This window comes from Miniopterus natalensis, chromosome 14 (assembly GCF_054644295.1).
Source record: "Miniopterus natalensis isolate mMinNat1 chromosome 14, mMinNat1.hap1, whole genome shotgun sequence".
NCBI lineage: Eukaryota > Metazoa > Chordata > Mammalia > Chiroptera > Miniopteridae > Miniopterus > Miniopterus natalensis.
The window spans coordinates 26,778,292-26,800,766 of record NC_142094.1 but is presented as its reverse complement, the minus strand read 5'-3'; the positions used below and the strand labels follow the sequence as shown (position 1 = coordinate 26,800,766).

The window sequence follows — 22,475 nt, the reverse complement described above, 5'->3', positions numbered from 1 at the left end:
TCTGACATGCTATAACAAGGGTGAAACTTAAAGACTTAATAAAGTGACATAAGCCAGTCCAAAAAAAAAAAAAAGAACAAATATTATATAATTCTATTTATATAAGGTATCTAGAATAGGTAAAGAAAGTACAGACCAGAAAAGTAGACCAGAGGTTACCAGGGGCTAGGGAGAGGAGCATATTGAGAAATGGGGAGTTACTGTTTAATGAATACAGAGTTTCTGTTTGGAATGATGAAAAAGTTCTGAAAATGGACACTGGTGATGGTTGTACAACCTTGTGAATGTACTTAACGTCACTGAATTGATACTTAAATGGTTAAAATGGTAAGTTTTACTGTTTGCTTCTTTTCAACAAATGTCCATTATTCACTATTCCATGAGGACAATGAGGTTGAGGTCACTCAGGTGGCTAACCTAACTAAAAATGGTTTCAAAGGCTCCATCACCATTCCACTTTTGCAGGAAAGGTACAGTTAGGGTTTCTGAAAGGGGACCATCCAACACATATTCTGCTTATTAGTTTCATTTCATGTACTTTACCAGTCCTGCTATCCTAGTGGCTTAGCTAATTTATATTCATTCTGAAACAACTTAGAAGTCACTTATTCTAAAAATACAGACATCCCCTCTATCTCTCTCCCACAACCAGAGTGGACTCTTTATACTTTCCTGGTGTCTGCTAATTAACTACATTTTGCCTGTATTTAGATTTTTCTATGTGCATTTCCCCCATTAGATTATACACTCTATGAAGGCAGGGTATTTGTCTTTCTGAATATAAAATAGCAGGCCCTCAAATATCTGAATAAACAACCCTAAGGCATATTATTTATTGACGAAGGCCTAATGCTCATGCTTTGCCTTTAGTCTGAAGCCTAAGATTTCAGAGACAATACTTTTGGCAAGAGGCTGAAACAGCTTCATTTAAGGTCATTATTTTTCAATTTTAACTTTGAGCAAATCTAGGACTTCAAGATACCTATATGTACAACAGAAAAAAACTAGGCAGCTGAGAAAATACGGAGAGTGCAAAACATCTTCGTCTGTTTGGATTCTCTACCCAGGAAACAAATGAGTTTGAAAATAATACACAGATTTGGAGTACAGCTTGATGCCAGTCTTTGAAAAGTCTAGGGAAACTGTGCATGCAATAAAATTAAGGAACAAATAATCTTATATTTAGGAAAGACGTCAACTCTAAGAAAAATAAAGTGCCAAACAAAAGAATAATGTGCAAATAAGAGAACCTTCCCATCTGACGGGCTCACAAAGGCAGGGTGGTAGAGAAATAATACCTTGGATTCTAAAGTTTTTCGGTACAAGTTCTGTTTAAATTACTATTAGCCGTGTGAACTTAGATGTGAAGTCACAACTTTCCTAAATCTCACTTTATTTGCCTATAGAAACTGCTATCATATATTCTCTCCCTACCTTGTATTTCTTACTTCTCCTTTCAAAGCCTTCCACTCCCCTATACTCTATTTTTACTAAGAAACACAAATATTAGACCTAAAAGATCTTGTAAGCGGTGGGGGGAGGTGGGAGAATAAACAGTGACACACTAAAGTCACATGGAAACTAGTATTATGAGAAGCAAAACTTATGAGTAAGCAGAAGAAACCTGTCTGCAAAAAGTTGATTGAGGAAGGGGGTAAGAAGGAATAGAGTATGTGACTCGAGTTCCTGACTTCCTAGTTCCTAATTCCATTTTGAATAAGGTTTAGTTGTAGTTTCCTGCTATGGATGTCCATAACATTGTCTGTTACATCTTTATAACAGCCCACACCCCTTTTTTATTTAATCTAATGTAAGTGGATTTCTATTTCTGCTACCTATTCATTTGTAAATTAGACTTCTCAACGACTTGTGTGGATTAAATAAATTAATCAACCTGAAAGCATTACACAAAACTAAAATAAGAAAACAGTCTAACATAAAAATTAACTAAAATAATGAACATGAACATATTTAGGAAATTGTTAAGCTTTACAAATATAAAATGTTAACAAACTGGGAAATAAAATTTTAGTTTTTAGATTTTAAATAATGTGGTTGTGAGGGTATAGGGGTGATAAACTGTGATGGAAAAAATATATATATGGTTGTACTTTAGTAAGAATTTGCAATTGGGCAAAAGGAATAAATAAATAATATCAACCCATTCTGACTGGCAGAAACCAGAAAATCTTTCTCAATGGTAACTAGTGATGGCTTAGAATATTTGGAATCTGAGGTCTACAGCATAAGTTCACATACTTTAAATTCATAACAGCCGGCACAAAAAAATTAAAAAGAGACTGGCAGATTTTTCAGCATATGATCATAACAGATTTAGTACCAGGAGAGAACTATTGCAGACTGTGACTTATGAATGTTTTTAATCTGAATATTGCAGAACAGCTCATACTTGGGCCAAATTTCAGTCAAAATAACATGTTCCTGGACTCCATGGATACATCTTCAACACACAAGTTTTGCAACCAATTTTTACAAATGAAGAACTCCCTTTTTACTGGCAGTAACTATGCTTTTGGGGTAAATCAACACACCTGGATTTATGGGACCTTAATAAGAATGTTTCATAACTAACTTTGAAATTATGCCTATATAAAATCTGGCAGGTGTGAGATAAAAGGAATACTTAAACAGTGCCGGACAAAATTACTGAATATTAAAACATGATGCACCAACTTTAAATTTTTAAAAAAGCCTACTTAAATAAGGAAGTACAATGACTCTGTTTTAGCTACCGGTTCCCCTTTTCTTGTAGTCCATTCTACTTTTTAGGCTTCAGCTTGGTTCCACTATTGCAAGCTGTCACTTTTGACTAGAAATGGAATAAAGCCAAGTACTACACAATAGTAGCTTCCTGCTCTGGCCTAGTCTCCTAGACCACCCCCAGGACAATGCCTCCCCACAGACACTGATCCTACCAAGCCAATAATCCACCAGCAGTCAGTTCACAGCTATGGCTATGATCCTCTATTTTTTACACTCGTTGCACAGTGTATATCATGCTACAAGCTCACAGTTCTCATTTTTAATGACTTCATGGCAATAAGGCACCTCTAAACTTCAAACAAATGCTTATATGAAGGCAAAGTGAAATAAAGAGAGATGCATATAAAAACTCAGGGACTAATTGAGAATATGCTCAACTTCTGTCAAAATACAATTCAGAAACAGATACACAAAAGTACAGAATAGAAAGCTCTCATTAAGTAATATTAATCCAAACAATCCTGTTATTACAATTTTGCATAATTATGATTTGCATTGGAACTGCCTAACTCAACAGTCCTCTCTCTTTTTTGTTTTTTTAAATATATCTTTATTGATTTCAGAGAGAGGAAAGGAGAGGGAGAGAGAGAGATAGAAACATCAATGATGAGAGTCATTGATCGGCCGCCTCCTGCACGCCCCCGACTGGGGATCAAACCCACAACCCGGGCATGTGCCCTGACCGGGAATCGAACCCTAATTACCTGGATCCTAGGTCGACGCTCAACCGCTGAGCCACGCCCGGCCGGGCAATAGTCCTTTCTTTTAAGATAAACCTAGATTTAGGTTGAATGTCTCTTATCCCTGAGTCTAAAATTAGCCAGGAAACACTGGTCAGAAATGGTTGTTTTTCCACCTTGAGCAAGTTCACAGAATTATGGCTCTCAGTGTTCTGAAGTCCTCTAAAAGGAACTTTAAAGATCATTTAGTTTAACTCTTACTCAATGCTTAGAGAAGACTTCCAAACTTGTAGCACTCATCCACATGGCCTTATTAGCCCAAAGCCAAACAAATAAAATAAAAAACACCAACACAACACACACACATACAAAACACACCAAAAAACAATTCTGTAACTTGCTTGTATTTCACTCACACTTTTTGAAATAAAAATAACTATCAGCAGCAAATGGAGCTTATGTCTTTCTTTCCCTTCGGGAAAAAAATGTGTGTTTTGTGGAAGGTAATACACCACATGAGGGTTCTGCGTCTTTTCTAATATCATTTAAAAAAAATAGTTTAAGAAGCCACCATGGAATCTTATCAAAAAAGGGGGAGAGAGGAGAAAAAGCACTAATATGAAGACATGTTCTGTTTTACACTGACCATAGCTTGTACTGACAGTGATAAAGTTTATCTAGCATCAGCTGCAGAAAGAACAGTAACAGTTCCAGAACACAAATAAGTAAGACAGACTGTTAAAAAAGTAAGAGAGGCTGGTGGTGCCAGAGTAATGTCCAATGGTTGCAGTGTATGGTAGGAAGAGTTTAAATATCGAAAACAGTTTAAGATACCATCTATGAAAATAAAAATTTAGAGCATGTCTAAATAGCTACCTTCTACTGAGTAGTTTCTATGTGATAATAAGCTCTTTAACATATAATTTTACTTATTCTTCATAACAACTCTGAGGGAGAAAGTATGGTTATCTTATAGATGAGGAAACCATTTATTATTTACAATGCTGTAGACTTTCCCAATGTCACAAACAACAATGCTAGAATTTGAAACCATGTCTGCATGAATTGATTTCACAATTCATGCTCTTAAAAATTATTCTAGACTGATGATTCTCTGGGACAGAAGACACTAGTGAAGACCGAATCAATTAACTGCTTCTGATAATATTATAAAACAGATGTCACTGTTATGTAGAAAATTTTGTTGCTTTCTTGCTTCAACCTTCCAATAATTCATATGGCCTACAAGATAAACGCCACTTATTAACTGTACTTAGCAATCATTTTCCTCTTTTATGTGACCTCAGAATACTTATTTACCTAGTAAGATGTCTACTATTCAAAATTAAACTAGCTTCTCTAGCTAGGCCGATATTCTACTTTCCCCTAAATCTACCTCATCACTGATCATGCTATCCTTTCTGCCAAATGTTTGCCTTAGCCCCTCTATCTTTCACTTCCATCTCCATTCAAATGAATCCCATTCAAGTTTTACCTCCTTCACGAAACTTCTTTAACCATTTCAATCTTTACTGATTTCTCTTTGTATTCCTGAAGTCTTTACTATGTATTTTTTCACTCCTTAAATCAAGATATTTCAAGGAAATTGTTTTTATAAAAGTTCTTGTCATAGAATAGAATAAACTCTTTGAGAGAGAAAAAAAGAACTTACACTTTTATCAACTTTTAAAAATGATTAAGCAACTAGCAGGATGTTGTGAATGGGAAAACCACAGAATTTAAATAACTGTTAAATGAATAAAGTCAGTGAGATGTTTCCATGGCCAGACATTAAAAAATGTTTAGGGGTAAGTCAAAGTAAAGTAGAGCCTAAGCATAAAATTTCCATTTAAAGATTTTCTTTTTGGGGGAAAATCAAGGGAGTGAACAGTCAGTGGAACACCAAGGGCTCTACCCTCTTCTCTGCTCTGGGCCTATGTCTCCTATTACAACTGCAATGCAGATGCTCTCATTTATGGCAGTATGGTGGTGTGGGTGAGTTCCACTCCCATATCCTAATAGGAGATGTGCTTCCAGTGTTTCTTATAAATTCTTACAAAACATCTCTCTTAATATCAAGTTTAATTATCACTGCAAAAACAAAAACCTAAATTTTTTTCTTTAAAAAAAATAGCCAACAGTTTGCTGGGCAGTTTCTGAAAGTCAATTCATTTTTTTCTTTTAGTAAAATTAATGGGGGAGTAGCAATTTAATACCAGAAAGAAAAGAAAGCAAATCAGAGGAATTCTGGGACAGAACCATTTCCATAACATAACTACACTAATAAATCCTGGAGCAGGTCAAATTTCCATTTCCTCTTTAAGAATGTTATAGTTTTAACATTTAATATATCTATTACTACAAACTGAAGTGAGAGTAAAGAAAAAGTGTTTTTCTACCCACCCAAATAATACTAACATGAAGTTCTGTTTATTTTCTTCTGTAAACTATTAGCAGTATCATCTTAGTACCCTAGGCAATAAATGTGCTCATAAGACAAATTACTACCAACAAATATTTTAAAACTTTTGTCAGTGGCTCACTTATGTCAAATATTTAATTTAATTCAAAATATAGTATTTGGCTAATAACAGCCAAACAACCAGCTAATTGTTCACCTTAGCTGATTGAGGGCTAAATTTCACCTCACTCTCATTATCTCATCTAGGTTGTAAAGCAATTCCAAACTCCACAGGACAATAACAAAAATTTAGAAGAAAAAAATACTTATCTCTGCTACACTCCAATTGCTAACCTACTGGTATAACTTATCCTACCTAGGCAATCAATTGAGTTATTTTTAGTAAACCAGGTGTGCTGAGCAACAACTATCTTAGGGATATTCTGAAACTACAGGCAATAAATTTATATAATAAATGACAGAAAAATTGTGGATCAAAATGGACTCAAACTGGGAAATGAACTTTCTCACTGAAGGACTACAGAATGATAGTTACACAGATCTGATACAGTCCGGATACATTCAATTAACTAAATAATGTAAGGCTATTCTCTGCTCAATTCTTTAGGCAATATTTAGTCAAGGTAATAATACTCAGGTTTGCTCCACCCATTCTTTTTCCTTCAACCAGCAATTCACAGCACAATAGTATTATATCTAATGTTTAGTAAAGTAGTTCAATGTCTATATTCTATGATGATAGACACTATAGTATTAACAGTCTTGATGAATTTATTATAACCCAGAACTTCAGACAGGATCATTCTTTCAAGTCTAAGATGATTCTACCTTATTCTAGTAAAAATGCCTCACTACAATGAATTTTTTAAATAGAGTAAGATAAACATAAGGTTTAATTTTGAACAGGCACATTCTGCTTCAAATCTTTAATGGTTTTAAACTAGTGCCCTCTGTATTATTCCTCTATTATCTTTAAAAGCAAATAGGACTGATCCTTGGAAAATACTGGACTAATAAGGCAGATGAATTGATACCAGTCATGTACAATTTTCAGGTAAAAAAAATAATTTCTTACATATCCTCTATGAAGCAAACCAACCTGAAAATTGTAGGTGGTGTTCATGGCCAGAAGCCAAAATCCAGGACGAGATGATTTCAAAATCATGCTAAAAGTTCAATGTTCATATTTCATTATAAAACTTTATATTTTAATGTAAACATTTTTAAAACATCTGTAATCACCTTCCAAATTCAAGCAATACTACTAAAGAAATCATAACTCAAATGACAAAAAACAAACCCAAAACTAAAAATCATCTTTAAGAATCAAGTATTTGTTTTTTTTCTTCTTCTTCCTAGCCAGCTAAAAGACAGGAGAATTTGTACAGTTCCCTCCCCTACTTCCTCTCTTTTCCCCTACCCCTTTACTTCAAAAGAAAGTTAACTGCAGCCAGGCAAAATCAGGAAATCTAAAAGGCGGAAGCAGAAACTCATTTGTGTGCGTAAGGAATGAAAAAATAAAATTAACAATACCATGGGGTATGCTGCTTCAGTTGCTTAATTAATACGCATCCACTATATTGTCTATAAAATGTTGGTTTGATTTTTCTGTTTATTCACCTTTCTTTCCAAACTATTGAAAACTACAATCTATGATGTCCTCCAACTACATGTCACCTAAAAAACTGACTAAATCAACTAACTTAATACATGCCATTTGATATTCAATGCACTGAAATCATTCAGAGAGGTAAGTATAGGTCTCAAGCCAGTGACCTAAAACTGAAAATGTCTGTATTAATTCTGAGTCATCTGTTTCCTAACAATTAACCTTACAATGTTATCATTCTGACATATTAAAAAATAGGGCTGTGCAGCTATAAAAGAAACTAAAGGGAGCATATTGCTACAGAATAAAATGCTGAGGACTCAAGCAGAAAGATGACAGATGAACATTCTCACTACAAAAAACATTTAATTAGATTAGCAGCAAAGCATCATTTGTGGGAATTTTTAAAACAATACTTATGTGTGCTCATCACTGTATACACAAAGGCCATTTCCAAAGAGGACTTTTCCTCAACACAATTAAGTCTATAAAGGACAATTAACACCCAGATTCAGAAGAAATTGCCTCATGAAATTTAAAGAAGAAAAAACAAGGAGACCATTTTAAAAACTTGTTCAATGTCCCCTCAAAACCTTTTGACTTACATAGGGTTACCCTAAGGTTAAGATATGTCAAGACACTATTTACAAAATCTATGCCAGTAACAGCTGCCATGTTTAAGATGCCAAGGAATTTAATGTACTGTCTGGACAACTGGTTGGAGAAAAGCATTCTGGGATAAAGCCACTCTAATTATATTACTCTAAAATTGTTTCCTTTACCTAGAATGTGTCTGTATTTAACAAATTCATTTAACTAAATATTTTTTTAAAACTAAGCCATCTTAGGTCTCTGCAGTAAATTTTCATTCAAAAATGTTACAGCAGAAGTCTACTATATAGATACATTTTTCATAATTAAAAATACTAAATATAAACATAAAAATACACACAAAAAGCTCTATTGTAAACCATCTATTACTTCTAAAACTGCTAAGAAAATTTAAAGATATGCTGGATCTGAAATCAAGTGCTCTTAGTCCTTCCAATTTCTAAAAACTGCAAAGTTACATAATTCCGGAAACAGAAATGGTTAAAATGTCAAGTGAATCACTTTGCCTCTGGAAGATACAGCATCCTTGTAGGTCAGAGGTCAACTTACCTATGCTAGCAGAGCAATCAATATAAGTAGCTTACTAATAAAGATAATCATACAATTCACCAAAACAAATAATACTAGCTCTTGTGCCTTTATTTATTTGTTTTGCTAATCCTAACCCAAGGATATTTCTTCAACTGATTTTTAGAGAGAATGGAGGAGTGGTGAGAGAGAGACAGACAGTCAGAGAGAAGGAAACACGATGTGAGAAAGGCACCTGATTGACTGCCTCCCACTCAAGTTCCTACTGGGACGCTGAACCTCAGATCCAGGTACCCGCCCTTTATGGGGAATCAACAAATAGGCTGGTGCTCATCAATTGAACCCACTGAACCACTGTACCCACCAGCCAGGGCCTATGCCTTTATTTTTAATAAAATGATAGAATTATCAGAATCTAAAACAGTTTAAAACTGTAACCCCCCCCCCCAACAAACCTATGAAATGTTAGCACCTTCTTTCAATCATAACATCATGTAGAATATAAATAAACAGAATAATTTAGAATCATTTAATAAACATCCTGTAGAATATTAGGCCACCTGGCAAAGGGCTTATTTTTTAAAGTAATTTCTACATGATTTCACTTCTCTAAACCAAATCCAAACTGAAACTTCCAGAGTGCTTGCTAATCAGAAACCACAGGTTTTTACTAAACTCACCTAGTCTAATTCCCACTAAAAGAAATGAAACAAATTATAGTTAAGGCATTTAGTAAGCTAAATGGCATTCACAATTAAAAACAAAACAAAATAAAACCCAAGGGAAAAGCTCTAGCACCTATACTATTAAACTGGGACTTGCTATGAATTTTTGGCTACACACAAAGAACAAAAGCTAACAGGACAAAAATGAGGCCCTTTAATGAAATAAGAAAAATAATGTGAAAAGACCAAAGCACTTCTATATAGTTTAAAACAGGAAGTAACATTTGACTGAGGAAACTATCTCATTTGAGTAGGTCTAATAGAAGCAAATAACTAATTCCCTAAGTAGTGTAACTCCACACATAACAAATCAATGCTCATTAGCTCAAGCTCATGTTCTTCCCATAGAAACTATGCCTCAACATTTTATTATTGAAAAACAGTAACTATTCTGAAATGAAATAGGAGTACTGGCTTTCAGTTCTACTCAAAAGAGTCAAAATAGTTCACTTATCCTTTCTTTCAATGAAATTACTATATTATTTTAAACATATAAGAGAAATGTATAAAATATACAGATTTAATTTAATCTAAAATCCAAACAAACAAAAACAAACCTCTGTAGAATTTTTACTTCTACCTTAAAAAACTGATAGAGCATCACTAGAAATTTTAATAAACATTTAGTTTAAGACTTTCAATGAGTTTCCTCACATGATTTAAATCTAAAAGCCTACTAGAAAATGTTTTACCAATTAAATGTATTTGTATTTTAATTTTCAATGACTAAAATTTAGAAACTGAACTACTCAATTAATGGCAATCTAAATGAATATGCCCACTTAAAAAGAAAATGAACTACTATTATGCTGCTAAACTGATATGCATGCATATAGTAAAACACTAATCTCATTTAATTACATCAATTCAACCAATTTTTAACTTTTGGAGCTGAAGACAAAGATAATTTATACTGATATCTCACCAGTTATTTTCTAACAATGACCATTATTTAGGATAGTATGGACTTTATTTTGCTCATTTGTGAATTTCCAGACAGAATGCTGCCTGGCTCATAATAAATTCTCAGTATATATTGGATGACTGGATCCATTTACCCTATAATCAAAATTTAATCAATGCACTGGGTTCCTTGCATACCTACATGTTAGCTGGAATTGAGCACTTAAAAGAATATCTGAATATCAGAAGTTTAATGAATAGTTAACTTTTAAAAGGAACCTACAATTTCTTACCTGGTAGGGCTGAAAGGCACTATCTTCGGTTAAAAAATCCAGTTGTTTATCTACAAGGAATTCTACCGCAGTGATTGGGCTGGGTATATGTTTTTCAACCAGGGGTTTGAAAATCTGGTAAGAGAAAAAAAATTTCTAATGGTTATTTTCTGGGTTTTACCCTAAAAACATGAAGAGTATATATAAATACAATGTATTACTGTCATTATCATAATGGTTTTAGGATACCAAGTAACATTAGTTTTCATATTATAATCTAGGGTAATGTTTTTATCCATACAATAGATTCTGTATTTATTAAAAAGGAATAAAGTAAATTTATAAACGATGATGGAAAATATTTTAATATATTAAGCCTGTTTCTTTTTTTACGGGGTATAATTAAACATACATGTGTATAAAAATTTCAGCTAAGATTCAAAAAGGGAGAAATTGCTTCTGAAAAAGTAAACTGGGTAAAACATTTATCCCAACTCTTTAAAAAAATTTTAAGTATTATTCTTTATAGAAGAGAGTAGTTACAATTTACATGCGCAATTTTTTTCCTAGCTCACTCACATCAAGGATTTTCAATGATCAGGATGCATCTGGTCTTTTGACTCCGCCCTGTGTACTACCCACCCCCTCCACCACCCCCGCCCTTGTCCCTACCCAAAGCACAAATAAAAATCCAGCTGCTTCAGTGAGAGACGCGTGGGGGAGGGGATCAGGAAAAGAAGAGGGATGTAAGAAGTATTACACAAAACCCACCTTTCAGTAAAGTATTTCCAGATCTCCACTACTTAAAAAAAGGGGGGGGAGGGGCGGCAGGAGGTGGAAGAGAATCCATGTTCATTTGATTAAAGACTCATCTTTTACATAAAGGATTTCACTCATACCTTAAGGTGGGGGAGGGCCCTAGTGAGGGAGGCAGGAAACGAAGAGGAAGGAAATAAAGGTATTATGCATGCATTTTTTCAAATGACTATCACACTCACTTTCGAAGTGGAAGCAGCTAGAGTAGAAACCAAGTGTCTTATACCCATGATACTGTTCTAAAACTTAAAAAGGAAGACAAAATTCCCCCATCTTACAAACCATGGCTTTACTACAAAAGAATCTAACTTTGGAAAATGCTATTAGCAACCAGCTCAGTTTTTAAAATACTTGTATCAAGGAGAAATCTTTCTTGCTACAAGGCAACTTGTGTGACCCTTTGTATGTAAACCAAAGCTTTTGGCACAGACAGTAAAAATCCCCGGGAGATCCAAAAGCGTGTGTGTGTGTGTGTGTGTGTGTGTGTGTGTGTCCTGTCTCTTACTATGTCTTAAATCTAACATCTTGCTAATCACAATAAACACTCTGAGGGAAAACCTTTCAAGATCTTTAGTTCAGAGTGCCTCTTAAGGAGTTAATTTCTGTTTTTCTAAAATTCCTTTTAAAAGCTTTCAATTCAATTTACTGAGGAGCCTAACAAATATGTAAGTGAAAAACATGAGAATAAGCATTTAAAGCATGCCTTATTTCTACACTATCCACACTGAATTTATAAATAAGTAATAACCTCTTTCCTAAATTAAAACATGAAAAAAAATCTTACATTCCCACTTGAAAGTTCAGTATTTATGATTAAAAAATCAAATAACATTAAGATCCTCCCTCCGCTGCCCTAGGGCTAACCTTTCAAGTAACTGTACTACATATTAATCAAAAGTACTTTTTATTTGGGTTAGAAATTACATTTTCAAAATAGACATTCCCCCTTTACTTAGCTATTTCCTGCTACTACTGTTGCCATCTAACATTTTCATTTACCAAGACTAAATCCCTAAAATTATCATTTCATAAAGTCCTATTCATAATTTTACCTAAGAAGTGATTAAAGCTTGTAAGTAACCCAAGAGCATTTATTTTATTTAGACTCTAAAATGTCTACCAGTATGTGACTGATTGGCATGAAATAAGTAACACTTTCATATTTCATCTTTGTTTAGTTTTTAGTCAACTAGAAAACACTGGAGCCTTCTGCAGCACTTTTAATCTTTGAACTTTAACAAACGCTCTATTTCTTTTCAAATAGTACCATGTCAGGTCAACTCACAAAGGTTAACAGAAAGGTCCACAAAAGGTATTATCTAAATGACTAAAGATACAATTCAATTAAGTAGGATTTGGGGAGGAAAAAGTAAACTCCTTCTGAGTGCCTCTTTCTTACGCAAATATTACAGGTGGTTTGCATTTCCTATGAGAACTAGTCATTTTATAATATGAAAAACATTCTTCTGAAGAGAGTATCCCTTAGAACTCTGTTTTTTAAGGTTCGTCCACAGAGTTCTAAAGGTAAATTTTAACAGGCCAATTTATAATTTAGAGTTACAAAAAAGAGTTTAGTTTCTAGGCAAAAATTAAAAAGAATTTCTCATTTTATGGTAGAATTGGTAGACTTTAATTATCAGAAATATTAAAAGACTAGTTTTATAATGTTCTATTTCTGATACATGAATACTTACAATCATGTACAAATGGAGGTCAAAAAAGTATGCCATGTGTTTTAAATAGCAAATAGGGCCACAACTTGCAAATTTTAAATGTGCAATTATACTTAAACTACATACATGTTCCCACCAACTACCGACACATACTTTTATAATACTTGTTCAAGACATATTTCAATATATATTAAATGAGAAACCCTGAAAATGTGTGACTATTCCTACTTTATTGAAAAGTTAAACACAATACATAAAACAAAATATATATACTGATTTTTTAAAGCGGCAAATCAATGATGTATCTGTTATTAATTTTTGTATCCAAGTCAAACCTTTTAAAAAACATCATTAGCTTAAAAACAAATAAATGTTTAAATAAAAGCAAATGAATCCTACAACTTTTATGAATCTGTACTAAATATTTCATGGGTATAGGTGCACTGGAATGTAAAGAAACTAGAACTCATGCATAACTAAGTAATTCAAGACTCTAAAGATATATCATTCTATGAGGAACTTCCATAGCTTAAGGGGAAGCAATGAGTTACCATCTGATAAAAGTCACAGAATATGGACCTAATAAAAAAACAAAAAACACCAAAAAAACCAACAACCTGTTATTCCAATTGATAAAAGCCTTCAAAAATCCAAATGAAAATTATTAATTTAAAATTGAATACTCATAGTTAAACAATACTTTTTCAACTTTATCACTGAAGTAAGAGTTCTTTTCAGGTCCTTTGTTGGTGTTAACAGTACTTTAAAAACAGTCTACAGCCAAAATAAATAACTTAAGTTGTGAGCCTGCATTTCCAGCAGGGCCTACCACGCTATAGGAAGAAGGCTTAGAACAACTGTATCCTGTTTGGGGCTCCATGCTGCACCACATTCCATTCACATGAGGAAGAGGCAAACAGATGAGCCCTCCTCGAAAAAACATTTTTAAAATAAATCAGCTACAGCTCTCCAACATAACTCAGCTGGTCTAACAAACCATGTTAAAACTCACCATTTAACATTTAAATGGACATTCATGGAGCTTATATCTGCAGTGTGAGTTTCTAACAAGCTCCGGTTAACATTTAACAATTTCTTTTCCAAGTAAAAAACTTGGGCTCATTAACTACAAAAATCTGATATAAATCTCAATAAAGGAATACACTAAAGCAGAAAACAATCTAAGCAACATTTTAGAAGTAAAAAAAAAAAAAAAAAAAAAGGAAACTGGAGTGACTTGAAAGAACAAAGTCCAAATTCCCACCCAAGCAGGTCTATTATTGAAAAACACGATACTGTTAGCAAACAAGTTGGGGGTAGGGATTGGAACACACCACACACAAAAAAACTCAGGAAAAACCCCCCACTCAGTTAAAACGCTATATTCTAAAAAACATAATCTGAAACATTTTTCTGTAAACAATTCAACTCCAGTTTTTAAAATAATATTTTTTACAGTGTTATGAAATTACCCACACAATAAACCACTTTCTAAACAAATGAAATAGTTAAAAATTCTTAAAACTAAGAACACTAAGGCTAGATCTATAAAAGGTAGTGACCTTAATTCCTAAGAGCGAGAAGCAAAACCAAATGTAAATTAAGACAAAAGAAAAAGGAAGCAGAAAAATACAAACCGTACTTTGTTCTTGAGAATTTTAAAGTATCTTTAAATCTCAGAAATCCATGACCCGGCTTTAAAGGTCAAGAAGTATAGCTGGCATTTCCATTTTGTTCTTGAGCAGTATTTTTTTTTATCTAGCCTGAATACTATTTCAGTCTTCAAAAAAATCATAGGCAAATGGCTCTCAAACCAAGCATTTCTGAGATCACTTGCAGCGTCGTCATTGTATAGGAAGAAAAGCCAAGACCACAAAACGAAGCAGAGGCTGTAACCTAACAAGTCTCCGACGAGCAAATGACGATTTTCTGTCTGCTCTGGCTCAACCCCGGCAGTGATGAGGATTACAACTTGCTCTTTGTCATCAGCAGTGTGGTGTTAACGACTGAGAAATCCTGCAGCTGAAGCACTACTGCATCCTCCGATCTGGGTCAGGATAATTTCTCCTGAGGTCGCTTACATAACCAGTAAGATACTCCAAATAGAGAGAACAGCCATCCATCAGCAAGAGAAAGCCTTTCCCACTGTACTCTGCGTGGAAACAAACTGCAGTAGCTTCCAACAGCGCAGACACCCAAATGAGAACGACTACTTGGCTTAGGGCACACTGAGAGAAGGGAAGAGGCGGTGCTCTGTAAACTGTAACTAATCCCCGTCACAGGTGCTGATGGAGTCACTTCCAGCACGAGTCACATTACTGGTGATTACTCATTTGGCTGCGGCCATAGAGACTGGCTCATAATTTTAACAGACAAAGACAGACTAGTGGCTAGACTGAAAGCTCAAGTTTACTGTCTCCTTCATAAAGAAAATGCAAATACAAAGTTTTTGCTTTCCAGATTTAACGAGGTGAGAAAGTGCAGAAAACAAGTACTATATAAATATCTCTCAAGTCAACAAAAATGAAACGTAACTTTAAATCATCAAAAATACTTTCAGTGTTTTCAAGTAAAGGATTTATTTTTAGTATAATCATTTTTCCTTAAAAATATACTGATATAAACAACTTCAAGAAAAAAAGTTTAAAGAATTTTTGGGAGTAACAGTCTAAGTGAAATCAAATGATATAACCAACAATCTCAGAGGCATTTTACTCAAAAGAAAAGTCTGGTAATATTAATTTTGGCAGATTCAGAAAAATACTCCAGCAACATTTTCATTCTTTATAAAAACAACTTAATATAAATTAGTTATAAAAAACCTACAATTTGAAAGCATAAAATATATTATTTCTGGTGTGTTATCTAATATGTGCTCTTAACTTCTTTCTAAACTGGAGTTATATTGTCCAGTGTGGTAGCTACTAGCCACATATAGATATTGAGCATGTGATTAATCTGAATTGAAGTGTTTGTGTAATACACAAGCTAAATATGGAAGAAGAAAAAAAAGCCAGATACTTGCAAATGCAAAGAAACATTCACTTATTTTTTAATGATGTATGTGAATGGTATTTTATTATAAATTTGGCCCACGTAGGTATCTCAGTTTCAATAAATCTAAAAACTCACATCAATTATTTCTATACCACATACGCAACCAATTCATCAAACTCATGCTAAGAGAAAAACTTCAAACACCCAGCCCTGTCAGTTTCATTTTAAAGAAAAAACATCAAGTTAACTATTGAAAAGAAGATATTTTTCTATTAATATAAAATGGACTTGCACTTATAAAAATCTCGATCAATCCGTTCTTTGTTATAAATGAAAGATATGGGTAACGACCCTTCTAAGAATGAGAGTAACATATGGCTTTAGAACATTGATGGTGCTAAAATACAAAACTTTAGAACAAAGTACTTTTTTAAGCAAGTCAAGTAAATATTAAATCATATACAACCACCATATAAGTCATTCATAATTAAATCACTTAAGACATGACTATAACACACTATATGGGGAAAAAAAGAATTCAAAATGTCATATAAGTTACCAAAAACAAACAAACAAAAAAACTGGATAAATATGGCAGCCTTATTCTAAGCTCCAAACAACAACAAAAATAAAATAAAATAAAATGTTTTGTGCAGGTTATTATATCATAAACTATCAAATTTTAAGTACATTTCATACATTTCTACCATTTATTGTATATTAGAGAGTGAGTTTAATATTTCACAAGATTCACCTTACAATCTCACATAATTTAGGTTTGATTATATATGATATAAATTTAAAAATAGCTCTTTTTGTTCCTCCAATCCCCTACAGAATCAAATAGCACACAGAACTACAGTTAGCTAACAGTTGCCATAATATTTACATATTTCTAATAACATAGAATGTAATAATTTTTATAATAAAACCAAAATATACATCAATACTGAAAAACCATTTAAATTTCATACACCAGGGCTGGAATAAAATGAGGTGATTCTCCATTACTATAAAGAAATACTATATAGTCAATTCTTTTCCTTTATTTTTATTGTTGAGAGTATTACACATGTCTCCCATTTCCCCCCCTTAGCACTCCCCCCTGCCCAGGCCCTTGCCTGTCCATTGTCTGTGTCCATGGGCTATTCATATATGCTTATAGATTTTTTGGTTAATCTCTTCCCACCCTCCTTCCCGCCTTCCCTCTGAGACCTGCATAGTCAATTCTTAATGCAAATGAGGGTACACAGAGGTGTAACTACTTGAAAATCACAAATATCATTTTAATATTTAAGTTGAATTTGACATATATTTATAAATATATGAATGTGAGTTTGTCCTCTGGTAAATTTATAACACAAACAAAAGTAGTGAACAATATGGAGAATCCACTTGGTAGCAAGCATTAAGTTGCTCAGTTTTTACATCAAGTCTCTTAATTCTCTCCTGTTCTTACAACTCATTGATAGATACCACCTTTCAGACAATAAAAAGCACCAATTTAAGGACGGCAGCATTTCAGTCTTTTAAACTCGTTGTCCTTATGGCTTACATGTACCTTCCTTAATGGATTAAGGAAGAAAGCTGAAGAGTTACCGCTAATTTTTCTTTTCTCTCCTTTTTTAATTTAGTTCGGGGAAGGGAGGAGCAGAAGATCTTTTCTGGCAGCTAAACCAGGCTAGAGGAAGAGGAAACACTCTAGTTACTGCCCAGAAATACACATCTCTGACTTCCTTCCTTTTTAGCTGGTTTCTAGGTTACAAGCTGAATAAATCAACAGAGGTGAGAAAGTAAACAGAGGCTAAAAGGAAGGCAACATTGTATGACTATCTAAAGAAAATCTGTTTCTTCCAATAATGTAAGAACCTTTTATGTGAAATTAAGAGTTAAAATAAATGAGCATTTTGGTTCCATTTATCGGGGGCCATAAAAGAAATAAATCCCTCATCTTTATTAGAGATACAGAGGCCTACAGAAACAAGTGGATTTCTGCAAGTATATAGACTTTACAAAAAATCAAAACCCTCTAATGTAAGGGTAGGAAAAGAAGATGAACAATGGTAGTTAAGATGATTTCAACTGTATATGGTCTTATAGGAAGGCTAACTAGATTCAGGAAAATATTTTTCAGTATGCCCTATTATAGTAGAAATCTATGTAAATATATAATCAAATGTGTAAGTCCTGAATCATGGTAATATCCAAAGGATTAACTTCTTCACATTAATGAATCCATAAAGATCTTTCAGGTACTGCCAAGGTTGTGTAGCACAGTTTCATACCTTCCACAGACTATGAGTTCTACAAAGATTTCCACATGACAGAAACTTAACCTTACTGATTTTAAGAACTCTCTACATCTCCCTAAAGCATGCAGCTTGTATGTGGCAAAGCACTGCGCTTGGTCCTTGGAGACACAATGGTGAGGAAAAGACAAGGAAATTCCTACCCTAGCACACTTTACGGACTTTTAGAAGGAAATTGACATTAATAGAAAAAAATCACAGAAATAAAAAATTACAACCCTGTTAATTACTCAAGTAATAAATGGCTCCTTTTCTTTCTTCACTGTAGCCTCAATAACTGTCATCAGAGGAGGGGAGTGCAAAAGAATGCGCCCATTTTTTATTAACTTTGCAAATATGTCAATGATTTTAATGACACACAGTTTAGCTAAAAAAACAAAAAAATAAAAATTCACTGCTGGTCCGAGTGGCTCAGAGGTTGAGCACTGACCTATGATCCAGGAGATCGCAGTTTGATTCCCGGTCAAGGCACAAGCCTAAATTGTGGGCTTGATCCCTTGGTGGTCATCGGGGTGCAGGAGGAAGCCAATAGATGTTTCACTCTCACACTGATGTATCTCTCTCTCTGTCCCTCTCCCTTTCCTCTCTCTAAAAACAAAAAACAAAAAAATCAATAAAAAATATTTAAAAGAAAAAAGAGAAACAGGCTGATTAAAAATGGAAATGGAAATTGATGGATTAGTAGTCTCAGTTTTACAGATGAAGGTATGAACACTCAGAGATTGTGACTTTTCTTGTCAAAAACTTTTATTCATAGAAGCCCTGGTACTAGAACCTGGATTTCCTAATTCATAGTTGAGAGATTTTTACATTGTAAGACAGTGTGAAAGAACTGTATTGTTTTCATGCTTGTTGGCATGAAGTGACAAAGAGCAAAGTGTTTTGCCATCTGCTGAATAAAACTTTAAACTTTGAACTTAAAATGGAGGAAAATGAAACCAGTCTAGAAGAAACTACAAAATCACAGATTAATGTGGAAAAGAGATAGAACATAATAAATCTATATATTTTTAATATGCTTTACTGACAGTTATGTCACCTGTCAGAAAGAAAAAGCAGGATTAGGAAAAGAAAGCAACTCAAATAAAAGAGTTTTTAAAGCTATGTTCAGAAATAGAACACTTGGAAAGATGATAAAACAATAACAGCTAAAAGGAAAGTTTATTTAATTCCTATTCTTTTACTGTTGTTTCCTCAAGAAAAAAATATTTTTAATATGTGAAATGTAAACTAAAGATTAAAACTATACTAAATCATAAAGGACAGGTAGAGTATCCTTTTTGTTTTAAAAAACAGAATTAGTTTTCCTTACAATAACATAATTGCATGAAAGATGATTTGGAAAATAAAATAAATGAGTGAAAAGGATCCCATAATTTTAACCAAGTCAACCAGTTAACCATGTAACTGCACTTTCACCCTTTTTTTCTCAAGTATATTTGTTACCAAGTCTCCAGACACATCCAACTTATAAGTAACTCATTTAGGACTCTTTTTCATGTTATTACATTGCCATCATTTTAAACAGCTACCTAATAAATACTTAATCAAGTAAATGTGCATTAAGTTTTATTATGTATTTTCTTAATGTTGGACACTTAAGGCCATTTTCACTTTCCTAATATTACAAAAAATAAGAAAATCTTCATAAACTACTAAAGATCAACCCAAGTTTAGATGGCTTAAATAAGTTACATGTTAGAGTATTAAACTGATATAAACTCAGAGCCATTACTGGTAATCTTTAATTCCATGTCATTAGCAACAATACTAGAATCGGGCATCTATTAATAATTATAAAGGAGAAAAAGGGCAAGTTAGAAACTACACGTAGTAAACTTGAGTTCCGGCAAAATCTGAAATGGATGATTAGAATCATGAAAACAAAACAACAAAAAAAACAGTGACTACTAAGTAGCCAAATACAGGGAAGGGCAAAGTAGGTTTATAGTTGCTTGTATGGAAAATAATACAATAATTAATAAATAATTATAAGAATAAATGCTGTTTTGTGTACAAACTGTAAACCTACTTTTGCCCCACCCTGTATATTCACTGAGAGTAATTTAAATAGAAATTAAATAAATTTTAATAAAAATAAAGGTTACTTGGTGGATCTAAGATGGCAGCAGAGTAGGTGAAAGTTACATTCACCTTATCCAGGATCAAACCCAAATTGCAACTAAATTATAGAACGATCAACCTGAATAACCAACTGAAAACTAGCTGAACGGAAGTCTTATAATCAAGGATATACAGAAGAAGCCACCTAACGACTGGTAGGAAGGGTGGAGACATGAAAAAGGCTGAACCCATACCCATGTGCGGCAGATGAGAATCCGGAGCAGTATCTCAGCTACAAAAGTCTCCCCTGGACTGGGAGTGAGGGATCTCAACCCCGCACAGGCTCCCCAGCCTGGAGAACCAGAACCAGGAAAAGGAGCCCACATAACATCTAGCTGTGAAAATCAGCAGGAATTCTGTCCACCAATATGAGTCCTGAGAGTCAAAGAAACCCAGGTGCCCTCTCTTAAAGGGTCAGTGCACAAAATCTCATTCACTGCCAGTCTCCGTGAGCACTGGCAGACAGATGGCGGCTCAGAGCAGGCTGAGATCATACAGAAGAGACTGGATTGTGTAGCTTCAGAAAGAAGGCTGGGACAGCCACCAGTGTCCCTGTGCTGAGTATCCCTGTACACACCACAGAGATGCCATCTTTCCTGGGTCTAGCACTCCTCTTCATACATATTGCATAAGCCTGGGGAGATACACTAGCCCCATCCTCCCTACTGCCTGTGGTCTGACCCTGCCAAGCTCGCACCCTGAGGAGAAATCAGCTAGCTGAGGCAAGCATGGTTCTACGGTACAGTCTTTCTTGAAAAACTTTTCATGAAGTTTAGGAAGACTCAGGGGTGTCAGATGCACAGGAAGAGGCTAAGTTGTGTGGCTCTGGGATAAAGATCATTTTGACTGGCAAGACCCAACAAGCACCACCATTCCTGTTCAGAGCCCTCCCTCCACACAACCAAATCTTTATCTCTTTTAGTCTGATGAATTCCACTGTCCTCTTACCCTGACAACTCCCAGACTCCACCCTACTGCAAAGGCCCATAGGCCCCAGGAAGGTGGCATCTGGCCTTGGTGTACCCTGAAACTTATGCTGAGTAGCTTCAGACCCAGCACTGGTGCTGAGCTTGAATCTCTATCAATCTGGTGAACGCCAGTTGCCCCTACCTCATACATCACACATACCGCCGGAGGCTCTTTCAGTGACTGAGTTTAACAGGCAGCTGACAAGCAGAGGCAGATCTCAGGGTGCCTTGGACCCTTTGCTGACCTGTCCCAGGCTTGGTACTGTGGAAGCTGGACTCAGTACACTGCTTGGCCCCTCCCATAGTGCACTCACGCACAGCAGAGGTAGCCACCAACTGTGGGTCGCTTTGTAGCTCCTACCTAACTGGTAGCTAAGGGCCAATCACAGGCAGTGTCTGACACTGACCTGTACCGGATTCCTTCCCAAGAGGCCCCAGGTCCAAATACCAGGTGGTGGGCTTCAGACCACATCAGAGCATGATCCAATTAGCTCCACAAGTGACAAACCCAAAGGGAGATCTCCACAGACACAAGACTCTGCTGGGGTGAATTCTCCTTCATGGGGTCAGCCCCCATACAGCAGCTCGTAAACTGTAGTCAGGGTCAATTCTTACAAGTCACCCATGGAGGGGCAACAGCAATCAAGACTCAACTACAACAGGAGGGCTCACATAACCCACATAAGGGACATTCCTGGAACATGTAGCTCAAGCGATGAGGGTGACTGCACCACTGAGCCCCACAAGACACCTAGTACATAAGGCCACCATACCAAGACTGGGAGACATAGCAGACCTATCTACTTAATGCCTGGAAACAGAGAGGCAACCAAAATGGGGAGAGAAAGGAACATAGCTCAAATGAAAGAACTAGGACAGCATGGATGGACCTGGAGGGTATTATGCTAAGTGAAATAAGTCAATCAGAGAAAGACAAATACCATATGATTTCACTGATATGTGGAGTCTAAAGGACAAAATAAACAAACAAAACAGAAACAGACTCATAGATAAAGAGAACAGACTGATGTTTGCCAGAAGTGTGAGGAGTGG

The 22,475-nt window shown here is 34.8% G+C and overlaps 1 protein-coding gene across 6 annotated transcripts in view; it reads right to left on the bottom strand.

Moving 5' to 3' along the window:
• Nucleotides 1–22,475, bottom strand: part of JMJD1C (jumonji domain containing 1C) — a 197,277-nt gene that overhangs the window by 61,259 nt on the left and 113,543 nt on the right. For 5 of the 6 annotated variants that reach the window (XM_087824400.1, XM_016220758.2, XM_087824397.1 and 2 more), the window contains exon 3: nucleotides 10,557–10,670. The exons of the other annotated variant lie outside the window; for it this stretch is intronic. Coding sequence is in view for 4 of the 5 variants with exons in the window: in XM_016220758.2 (XP_016076244.2) it covers nucleotides 10,557–10,670 (114 nt within the window). In the remaining variant the exon portion in view is untranslated. The remainder of the gene's footprint in view (nucleotides 1–10,556; nucleotides 10,671–22,475) is intronic. 6 annotated transcript variants of the gene reach the window in all.